Below are 12284 nucleotides of genomic sequence, written 5' to 3' on the forward strand. Positions count from 1 at the left end.
TATTCCAATAGCTGGTCGTAGACTGGAAATGTCTCCTAACAGTCTTTGAAAGTCATTAAGAGTCCGTAGGCGATCTCTCCTAATTTGTGCTTTTTGTGTCTTAATTTTTTGCAAACCTATTTTATAACCTAAATAATTAACAGAATCTCCCTTCTGAATCTTTTCAGGAGCTATTTGCAATCCCCATTTAGGTAAAAGTATCTTTATTTCTTCAAACAGTCTGTTCAAGGTATCCATGTTTGAATCGGATAACAAGATGTCGTCCATGTAATGGTATACTATAGATCTGGGAAATTTCTTGCGTATTATTTGCAATGGTTGGTTCACAAAATATTGGCACAGGGAGGGGCTATTTAACATACCCTGGGGGAGAACGGTCCAGTGGTACCTCCTCGAAGGTTGAGAATTGTTATAAGTAGGCACTGTGAAGGCAAATTTTTCTCTATCTTCTTTTTGCAAAGGTATAGTGAAAAAACAATCCTTTAAATCAATAACTATGAGAGGCCATCCTTTTGGTAATAAAGAGGGCAAAGGAATTCCAGATTGCAGAGGGCCCATAGGTTGAATAACCTTGTTGATGGCCCTGAGATCTGTCACCATTCTCCATTTACCTGATTTTTTCTTAACCACAAATACAGGAGAATTCCAAGGGCTTGTAGATTCTTCTATATGTCCAGCATCTAATTGTTCTTGTACCAGCTGTTCTAAAGCCTGTAACTTTTCCTCAGCTAAAGGCCATTGCTTTGTCCATATTGGTTTCTCAGTCAACCATTTTAGAGGCAAGGCTGTTGGTATCTCTGAAGGGACATCAATTGCTTGTTCTTTTACAGCCCGAATGGCCGGTTTTCTCAGTTTGTAATATCTTTTAATATTATTCTCAGAAATATAGGCTCTAGATTTAGCAGGAATGTTAATTTCAGTATTCCATTGTTGCAATAGGTCACGACCCCATAAATTCATTGCGATATTGGCTACATATGGCTTTAATTTTCCTATTTGTCCCTCTGGCCCTATACATTCAACCCATCTCGTGCTCTGCCTTACTCGAGATAGGGTTCCAATTCCCAGGAGCTGAACATTTACATTTTGAAGAGGCCAATACGGATGCCAAGATTCTGGGGTAATGATACTTACATCAGCACCTGTGTCCAGCAGGCCAGTAATAAAAATGCCATTTACACACACTCTCAGTTTAGGTCTTTGATCATTTATAGAAGTTTGCCAAAACACACGTAACTTATCTTTCTGATCATTATTGCTTGTAACAGTAGGCATGGGGCTTCCTAATTGTCCTGATGAGGCACGTTCTCTGCAGAAACTGGATATGACTGAACCATGTTTGCCATGGGGGCCTGTGAGGCCCCCCCTCTCACGTTTCCCGGCTGTATCAGGTTGCCTTGTCTATCTCTTGTAGACCTGCATTCATTCGTCCAATGTCTGCCCTTTCCACATCTTCTACATAAACCTGAAGGCTGAGTCCTCCTATTTCTGTTATTTCTAGAAGATGCATTATTATTATTATTTCTGAAAGATGCATTATTATTATTATTATTATTATTTCTGAAAATCCGTTGTCTACAATTCCTTTTAATATGACCCATTTTTCCACAATTAAAACATTTGGTATTCTGGTGTCTCCTTTTACCATTGGAAATTGCTTCTTCTACCCATGCTTCAGTGCCATAATCAAATGTATCAACATTGAGTGTATGCAAGACCCATTCTTCCAACGGCGCTGATCTGAGCTTTAAAGGACCCAAAATCCTTTTGCATTCCACATTTGCATTTTCATAAGCCAAAGACTCAATCATTATACGTCTTGCTTCTGGGTCAGATATTCCTATTTGTACAGCCTTAGTTAATCTTTGTAAAAAGTCACTAAAGGGTTCTCTCTGACCCTGTTTAACTCTGACAAATGATTCCATTCTCTGTCCTGGGTCTTGTACCCTGTCCCAAGCCCTTAAGGCTGCTGTAGTACACATGGAGAGTGTGTTTTCATCCAAATTAGCTTGTTCCTGAGGATCGGAAAAGAGCCCTTCACCTAGAATTTGATCTAGGGAAATGTCAATTCCCTTCGCTTTTTCCTGCTGTTCTAAGAGTCTAGCCTCTTGCCTGAATAAGCATTTCCATTTCAATTGCGGTCCACTCTCAAGTACCGCAGAGCTCAGCTGGAGCCAGTCTGAGGGGGTTGCTCTGCTTGTCGTGGCCCAAGATCTTAGCATCTCTTTAACAAAAGAGGCTTGCATCCCAAAAGTCATGACAGCCTGTTTTATTTCCTTGAGATCATTCATACGCACAGGCTCCCATGTATCCTCCTTGATGACCCTAGGGTTTTTGGAACCAATCACCTTCTCTGTTGTTATTACGGGAAAGGCAGGTAGAGCTGTAGGTAGAGCTTTGTGGAAATTGTCCCGGAGAGACTTACCCACAGATGTAGTTAAAATTTTCCTTTCTACCCTTTGCTCTTCTTCATCAGAATTTAGAAATTCCTCAATCTTTTCAATTCTATTCACCATTGCCTTCTGCAGTGTCTGAATCTCCTGTCCAGAATTATGTTCCAAAGCCTTCATTGAGGATTCTAATGTATGAAGTTTGTCCGTTAGAGATAACATCTCATCTTTGGACATAATTTTTATGGCATAAACCGTGCCTTCTTGTATTGACAATCTTTCCGTCAATCTGTCATAAGCTTTAGACAAAATCCGATTGTCACATTCAGCAGTTTTGATTCTCTCAGTTAATGTTTCATTTCCTACAGAAAGGGACTGAATCTTATGGTCCAGATCAGCTGTTCCCTCTTCCATAGTAATGAATTTCTCCTTAACATCAGTCTGAAGAACTTCAACCTGATTCTTGAGAAGATTGTTATCAGCCTGGAGAACTTCAAACTGATTCTTGAGAAGATTGTTATCAGCCTGGAGAACTTCAAACTGATTCTTGAGAAGATTGTTGTCATTCTCAATTGTTTTTAAGCGTTCAATCTCTACCTTAAGATTCCTGGATTCGTCTCGTAAAGACTTTATCATATTTCTATTATCAAACCATTTGATGCCAATGAAAACTACGAATCCCAGAAGGATCCATATATGTGGGGTGATAGACACCTCTTGTAAAATCTCCCACATGGTACAATTAAAAAAATCATTAAATTCTTGAACAGTAATGTGTTCAGACATTTTATTTATAAAAGAAAAAAATTTACCTGCAAAGATCAGTTCCTGTCAGTGGTTGTCTCTGTGTTTTTGGAGCCTGTCCTAGAACTAGCTCTTGTAGACCAGGCTGGCCTTGAACTCACAGAGATCCTCCTGTCTCTGCCTCCCAAGTGCTGGGATTGAAGGCGTGCACTACCAAGGCCTGGCAGGCCTCAAACTCACAGAGATCTGCCTGCCTCTGCTTCCCAAGTGCTGGGATTAAAGGCGTGCTCTACCACTGCCTGGCCGGCCTCAAACTTGTGATCCTCCTGCCTCTGCCTCCTTCAGCAAATCCTATCGGCGTGCACCACCACAACCGGCCAAGTCACTTTGTAACAGACCAAATCTGACACTGTGGCAGCTTTTGTTGCAAAACCGCAAGTACTTGAGCTTCTGCTAATTCAGGCAGTGGGGTTCCGCTGCAAAACTTAGCCAAGGCAGGCAGAATGGGCCTGTGTTGCCGAGTGGGTCTCGGACTCGGCACTGGGGCCGGAGTCACGAACTGAAAAACAGCACCCAGGAGGGTGCTGTGTTAGGTAGCGGGCTACCCGCTTGAGTCGGGGGCAAAATAGCCCGACGTTGGACGCCAAAATGTAGCGGCGTAAATGAATGCAGACAGAGTGTAAAAATATATATATAGCTTTAATGTAGAAATAGACTTACAGAACCACCGTTCCCGCGGAGACCAGGAAAGCAGAAGCGAGAGGTCGGAGCTTGCTCGCCAAATTTATAGGCAGACATTAGCCGGAGGCGAACACGCCCCTTAAGGGGCGGGACTTATCCCTACACAAACTCATGAAGGAAACTAAGTAATTCAATGTCATTACCTAATCTGTTTGCAGGATTCCGTTTGAAAAGCATTCGTAAAAGACTCTGGGCTTCAGGACTCAGAAACTGTGGCATCCCAAGTTTGGCTCTAAATATAAACCCATGTAACAACATTTAACTTTTGGAGGCATTTCATCTTCAAACATTAAACTTTTTATTTTGAAATATGTATAGATTCATACTAAGTTATGAGAAGTAACAGTGATTTCTGTATCATTCTGCAATTCCTACAATGGCAATATCTTATAGAATTATAATGCAATATACAACTGGGGTACTGACTCTGAGATAATCTACTATCATTCAGATGGCTCCAGCTTTATTTGCACTTAAGTGTTTGTGTAGTTTTAGTTTTACAGAATGCTCTCATGTGCATGAATAATTTCCTACATGGATGTACTAGTTATCTATTTACCTTCTGAATGATACCTAAATTGTGTTCAGTTTGGATGATTATATATAAAGCTGCTACAAATATACACATACAGGTTTTTGAATAACATAATTAAGAAAAATCAATACTACTAGAATAAGGTCATCTGAGCCTTAGCTATGGCTATTACTCTTCTGCCTGTTAGCAAATGCCTGTTGCATCCTACATCAATGGTTTTCAAACCATAGCCCTAGAATCCTTTTCCAAATGGACTTTAGAAAACCTAATACTACAAAGAAAATATGTGCTTAATATGCTACTTTCCTATGTTTCAATTTCTTTCTTTTTTTTTTTTTTTGGTTTTTCGAGACAGGGTTTCTCTGTGGTTTTGGAGCCTGTCCTGGAACTAGCTCTTGTAGACCAGGCTGGTTTCAAACTCACAGAGATCCGCCTGCCTCTGCCTCCCAAGTGCTGGGATTAAAGGCGTGCGCCACCACCGCCCGGCTGTTTCAATTTCTTTAACAGTCCTCTAGTGAAGGAAAACTGATGGGGAAGGAATTTATGAAACATTGGAGATCTGAAAACCACAAGGCTGGAAGATTTTATGGTCTGTTTCAACAACAGTATAGAATTGTTTTCTTTCCCCCTACCCTAAAGAAACCAAAGATCCTGTAAGTATGACAATAAAAAACAGAGCTGGAGAAAACAGCCAGCACAGTATTTCCTGGCTACAAAGCTAAAAATAGTACCCCCTTTCAGTGTATGGAAGACTAATATAGATAATGTAGATAACCACAGTACATTAAGTGACAAATCCCAACCTGGGAATGGTGGTGTACACCTGTAGTCAAAGCAATAAGGCAGGAGGATCATCAGTCTGGTTATAGAGTGTAATCCACTCTTACAAAACCAAACCTAAACCCACAAACCAACCAATTAACCAAAAGACAGAAAGGATTTGCAAAGAATGCTAAGAGAATAGTAGTGTATAGCCAATTTATTACAGGACATGGTGAAGGACCTTTTAATAATGTTTTTTAATTAAAATGTTTTGATTTTATTTATTTATTATGTATACAATGTTCTACCTGCATGTACGCCTGCATGCTATAAGAGGGCACCAGATCTCATTAGTGATGGTTGTGAGCCACCATGTGGTTGTGGGAATTGAACTCAGGACCTCTGAAAGAGCAGCCAGTGCTCTTAATCTCTGAGCCATCTCTCTAAGCCCTTAATTTTAAAAAATTTTATGTGTGAATGTTTTGCCTGCATGTGTGTCTGCACCATGTGCATGTAGTGCCCAAGGAGGGCAGAAGAGGGCATTGGATCCCCTGAACTAGAGTTACAAATGCTTGTGCACTGCCATGTGAATATTAGGGATCAGATATGGGTCCTCTGCAAAAACTAGTGCGACTAGTCAGATGAGCCATTTCTCTAGTCCCCCTTCAAATGAATTTAAAGGTTGAATTTAGTTTGAAGTTACTAGGTTAGTGTTACCCAAAATGTTACTAAATAATATTATCCTCCTAGATAGTTGGTGACAATAGAGTTCTATGATCCAGTGAGTTTGTGGATTGTGATTTATTACATCCTTCATGTTAAAGACATAAAATATATTACATATAAAAGGCTAAGAAATGTAGAGTAAATAAATCATTATTTTCTAAATATTTATCTCCCAGGATCCCCTTTTGAGAAGGTAACTATTTGTTATAGTATTAGGCCTCTTTTGAGAAAAACTGGAAAAGTGCTGTTGTATTTCAGGAACTAGGGTGTAGCAGAAATCTTGGAACAGTGGTCTAGCATGGCCAGACTTATTTTCAAGATAACTCCAAGGGTAGCAGAGAACAATCTAGAATGGAAAGAGATGGTAGGCATTATACTTGGAGTGTGGCCCAACATTGTGGGAGAGACTGTCTCATTGCTTGAGCACTGTGAGCAATGCATTACAGAAGAAGTGCTAGAACAATGAAATAGTTCTAAGATAAAATCAGAATACCTGGATATGAAAGAAGGAAGAAGACATATTTCTTTTCTTTTCTTTTTCTTCTTTTAAAATACCTGGAGGGACAGCCGTGGGTGCTGGGAACCGAACTCTTATATTTTTGGTTGAGCCTAGCCTTTAACGGCTGAGCCATCCCTCCAGGCCAAGAAGACATATTTCTGAGTTGGAAATTAGGAGACATGGAAATGTTTATTAGGGGTATAAGGATAGGAGACTAACATCAAACAGGGATTTAGTTTAAAGATGTGAAGTCATGCTTACTATAAAATCATTTGCATGAGTCAGTGTGAGTACAGGTCTGGTGCCAGGTATACTGACATAAGAATACTTTGAAGGTAAAAAATGTTGAAATTAGGGCTGGTGAGATGGCTCAGTAGTTAAGAGTGCTGCCTGCTCTACCAGAGGTCCTGAGTTCAATTCCCAGCAACCACCTGGTGGCTCCCAACCATCTATAGTGAGATCTGGATCTAGTGCCCTCTTCTGGCCTGCTGGCGCCAGAACACTGTATACATAATAAATAAATAAATAAATAAATAAATAAATAAATCTTTAAAAAATGTTGAAATTAGTTCTAAGAAAGACTGAAGTCAGTCAGGGAACTGAATACACAGAGGGAAGAGACGAAGAAAAACAATACATCATAGATAGAACCCTGGTGAGAGAAGATCATTTGAGAGGTGGTTAGAAAAGAAGTATTTTGAACATTAAAAATAATGAAAATGGGTTGGCACAAGAGTTCAGTAGTAGGGCACCTGCTAGCATATACAAGACCCTAGGTTCAATTCTAATATCAGGAAACAGAAGAAAGAAAACAAAACCAAATTTACAACTGGTTGAATCACACTGATGATTTGATCAAGGAAAGTTCATTGTTTCAGAAAATACCAGCTAAAAAGCGAGGAAAGAAAGACAGACTAGAAGAAATCATCTCTTTAAATTTTTTAAAAGAATTTTTTTTTTGGTTTTTCGAGACAGGGTTTCTCTGTGGTTTTGGAGCCTGTCCTGGAACTAGCTCTTGTAGACCAGGCTGGCCTCAAACTCACAGAGATCTGCCTGCCTCTGCCTCCTGAGTGCTGGGATTAAAGGTGTGTGCCACCACAGTCCGTCTTTTTTTTTTTTTTGGTTTTTTCGAGACAGGGTTTCTCTGTGGCTTTGGAGCCTGTCCTGGCACTAGCTCTTGTAGACCAGGCTGGTCTCGAACTCACAGAGATCCGCCTGCCTCTGCCTCCCGAGTGCTGGGATTAAAGGCATGCGCCACCACCGCCCGGCTACAGTCCGTCTTTTTTGTTTGTTTGTTTGTTTGTTTTTCGGAGATGTTTTAAAGGTAATTATTATTAACAGATTAGGAAATGTGGGCTCAGCTGGAATGAAAGTGAGACAACTGTAAGTCATCTGACTCAGTGAAATAGAGTACACGCAGTATAAGTGATTGAATAAACCACCAAGTTTAAACAACTAAGTATGGTAGCACACACCTGTAGTCTTATAGTCATTTAGAGGCTGATGTAGGATGAGTGAAAGCTTGAGGTTAGTCTACGATACTCACAGTAAGTTTCAGATCAGTCTTGACTACATAGTGAGACTCACAAAACTATAAAACCAAATCAAACCCCATCACAAAAACAAGAATTTAAGCAAAAAAACAGATAGAGGAATAAATTACTAAGTTATTAGCACAGTTCTAGGAGTAGACTAATTGTTATATAACTAAAGTACCAAAAGAACCACAGAACTAGTTTTAAATCCATTCAATTATCAATGCCAATTTGCTTGGAAAAATTTGCCATGCCAATTGATCATTAAGTGTTATCTCTGAAAATTAGCAAATCAGAACAGCCTCATTCAACTAAACACACCAGGAATACCAACTTTATGTCTAAAAAAAACAGCAAAAATAAAAACAAAACACACACAGACACACACACACACACACACAAATCCCAAAAAACAAAATCCAAACAAAATCAGACCAAAAGAGCATTGTTAGAGAAGTTCAGACAAGCAGATGAAATAACTAAGAAGATAGATTTATGTATGTGTGTGTGTATGCATGCACGTGCGTGCCAATAGTGTCAAACATTTTAGAAGAGAGAAATAAGGAGTAACTCTCATTCTCTCTTTCATACTAGTCATTAACAAAGTAAGAATACCCTAAGACATTATCCTACATCTGAAATTGTCATATTTATTTAAGCATTAATGCTATGCTTCCTTCATTAGAACAGAAGGACTGTGAGACACTGAAGGTCTTTTCAGTATTCTTCACATTGCAAAACCAGGATTGTAGCAAGAACTCTATTACTTGTTGAATGAATCTTACGAATGAACAATAGGATTAGCTTTCTGACAACTTGTCATGATTTAGCAACTAGAAGGTCATTGAAAACCAAATGAAGCCGGGCGGTGGTGGCGCACACCTTTAATCCCAGCACTCGGGAGGCAGGGGCAGGTGGATCTCTGGGAGTTCGAGGCCAGCCTGGTCTACCAGAGCTAGTTCCGGGACAGGCACCAAAAGCTACAGAGAAACCCTGTCTCGAAAAACCAAAAAAAAAAAAAAAAAAAAAAAAAGAAAAAAGAAAAAAGAAAGAAAAGAAAACCAAATGAAAATCAGTTTTAGTAGAGTGCTAGGGGTGAACAAATAGGCTAAGGAGTAAAAGAAGCTGAGAAATAATAAGAAAAAGCACAAACTACACTTAAAGAGGTTTTGTGTTGAAAGGATGAAAGAACTAATGCTACAGTAACTGTAAAGGAAAACCAGGTCAAAGAAAGAGCTTGGCTTTTCTTTTCAAACACTAGAGAACATTAGTTGAAATCAGGGGATGGGCAATGGAAGTTTGATAGTGAGAGTTCAGTGAAAATTCATTCATATAATATGCATTTTTTAACCTTTTTATTGTTCAGAATAACATGCCAAAGAAAACCTATCAAAACAAACAAATGCTCACCCAAAGCACACAGTTCAATAAATAGCTGTCTTGCCAAGAATGATGATAGCATTGCCAGAAACTTCCATCCAACATAGTATTTTTTTTTTTTTGGTTTTTCGAGACAGGGTTTCTCTGTGGCTTTTTTTTGGAGCCTGTCCTGGAACTAGCTCTGTAGACCAGGCTAGTCTCGAACTCGCAGAGATCCGCCTGCCTCTGCCTCCTGAGTGCTGGGATTAAAGGCGTGCGCCACCATCGCCCGGCCCAACATAGTATTTTTTTTATTTTGTTTCTATTTCTACCATCTGAATATAGACCTTAAAATATGCTTTAGTTTTGCTAGTTTGTAAACTTTATAAATAGAATCAGAGAATCAGTTCTTTTGGGTCTAAGCTTTATTTATTTAACTTCCTAGTAAGACTTATACAAATTCTTGCATGGAATTGTGACATGTTCATTTTCTTTGCTATATGGCATACTATATTCATATAAAGGCCTAGACCTGCTTTGGTATGGTTCCTAAGTCAAGACTTGTTTTAGTCAGGCATGGTGGTACATGCCAATAATCTCAATACTGAGGAGGATAAGGTTGAAGAATCACGAATTCACGACAAGCCTTGTTACATAGTGAGACCTTGTCTCAAAATACGAACAAAAAATAATTGTTTTATATTTTGTATAGCGTTGGATAAAAATACAATAAAGAACAATGTAATAAAGACTCAACTGTATGAATATATACCATTATCATAAATCCAGTCTAGATACTGATACAAATTGCACTGTTAACAATAATATTTTGAATATGTTTGTACTATTTCTTGAGTACCCTGACACATAAATGATAAATGCAAGCCTAGGAGTAGGATAAATAGAGAAAGGCATACACACATGATTTGTCTCCATTTTGAAGCATTTATTTTGAAATCTCACCAACACATGTTCATTTGGGAATACTTACTTAAGAATCATAGTCATTGTTTCTTTACGATCTTTTCCTTGGAAAGGTAGTGTACCAGTGAGCATTTCAAACTACAAAAAGTTAAAACAGAGGTATTAGCCAATAAGTATAAAATTTCAAGTCCAGAAGGTTAAAAGTAAAAACCCTCCTCTTTTTAATTATAACTAGATCTTCTAAAATTGCTACCTATAGAAAGTCCTTTTCTCCTTTTCTCTTGTTTAAAACTGCATCAAATCACTCTATTGTAGTGATATTTAATATGCAAGCTGTTCTATAATACATTATAGTTTTTAAAGTAAACACCTATGTTTCTACTATATTTACTACTGAATTTCTTGATAACTCATAAAATATAAATAACCAAACTATTTTATTCTGCAGAAATTAATTATGGGGCTGGAGAGATGGCTCAGTGGTTAAGAACATTGCCTGCTCTTCCAAAGGTCCTGAGTTCAATTCCCAGCAACCGCATGGTGGCTCACAACCATCTGTAAAGAGATCTGATGCCCTCTTCTGGCTGCAGACATACCTGCAGACAGAATACTGAGATTACTGTATACATAATAAGCAAATCTTTAAAAAAAACTGATAATTCCTTTAAACAAAGAAATCAATTATGTTTTAAATGGCATTTTTATTACTTTATAAATAATACCAATCAAAATTCCCACTTCATCTCCTCCTCCCACTTCCCTCCTGCTCTCCCCCACTCCCTTCCCCCACCCCCTTCCAGTCCTAAGAGAGGGCAAGGCACCCTGCCCTGTGGGAAGTCCAAGGCCCTCCCCACTACATCCAGGCTTAGGAAGGTATACATCCAAAGAGACTAAGATCCCAAAATTTAAATGGCATTTTTAAAGTGTAAATATGTGACTAGTCTAACAGACTGTCAATTTCCTATTAAGCTTTTTTTTCCCCTCGAGACAGGGTTTCTCTATAGCTTTGGAGTTTATCCTGGAACTAGCTCTTGTAGACCAGGCTGGCCTCAAACTCACAAAGATCTGCCTGCCTCTGTCTCCCGAGTGCTGGGATTAAAGGCCACCGCTCAGCCCTCTTAAGCTTTTTAAAGGGTTATTTCTTTTCTTTTCTTTTTTTTTTTTTGGTTTTTCGAGACAGGGTTTTTCTGTAGCTTTGGAGCCTGTCCTGGGACTCCCTTTGTAGACCAGGCTGGCCTCGAACTCACAGAGATCCGCCTGCCTCTGCCTCCTGAGTGCTGGGATTACAGGCGTGCGCCACCACCACCCGGCTGTTTTTTAAAGGGTTATTGCCAACAGATTTATCTAAGAGGCTTTTGCAAAGAATAAACATTATTAATGCTTTTGGGCTTTTCTAACACAAAGTTGTTATTTATAAAGTTCATGCTTGAGAACTGCCAAATCAAGTTAACAAATGACACCTCCAAACTCCCACTCTCCTAATGATTTAGATTTTGCATTGGGCTGTATTCACATATATTTTAGGGTACAAGCAGCTCATGGGTTGCAAGTTGAACATATACTATAGAAAAATCAAAGGAAATATATTTGGCCTTTTCAAATTAGGATGAGATAGAAGCAACCAGTAGGTTCTCTAATCCTACCTTTCAGGCAATCATTTTATTTGGTTATTTAGTATTAATAATAGAAAATATTGAAAATCAAAGCACTAGCTTTTCCCTCATAATATGCCCTGCTAACTCTCACTTGAAAAACAAAAGAACTTCCACCCCTAAAAAGTCAAGCCTTACCATCAACACACCGAAAGACCACCAGTCAGCACTCTGAGTATGACCTCTCTGGTTGACTACTTCTGGAGCCATATATTCCACAGTTCCACAAAAAGAATAAGCCTTCTTTTCATGGTCAATAGACTCCTTACTTAGGCCAAAATCTGCCAAAATAAATACTGAATTAATAAATATCTGAAGTATTTTACATAAATTTTAACTCTGAATTCTAATACTTATTTATAATTAGGAATATTAGCCTAAAATTTTAAGTTAACTGCTTAATTTTTTAAATCATAA

The 12284-nt window shown here is 38.7% G+C and overlaps 1 protein-coding gene across 1 annotated transcript in view; it reads right to left on the bottom strand.

Annotated features, from left to right (window-relative positions):
- LOC121441298 (ribosomal protein S6 kinase alpha-3-like) overlaps window positions 1-12284 on the bottom strand; it is a 140654-nt gene that overhangs the window by 30813 nt on the left and 97557 nt on the right. The window contains exons 9-11 of the mRNA XM_041642436.1: window positions 12006-12148; window positions 10283-10353; window positions 4019-4107 (exon numbers count right to left, since the gene is read on the bottom strand). Coding sequence (XP_041498370.1) covers window positions 4019-4107; window positions 10283-10353; window positions 12006-12148 — 303 coding nt within the window. The remainder of the gene's footprint in view (window positions 1-4018; window positions 4108-10282; window positions 10354-12005; window positions 12149-12284) is intronic.

Source organism: Microtus oregoni, unplaced genomic scaffold, assembly GCF_018167655.1.
Source record: "Microtus oregoni isolate MIOR12 unplaced genomic scaffold, Mior012 000074F_ref0000038, whole genome shotgun sequence".
Lineage (NCBI taxonomy): Eukaryota > Metazoa > Chordata > Mammalia > Rodentia > Cricetidae > Microtus > Microtus oregoni.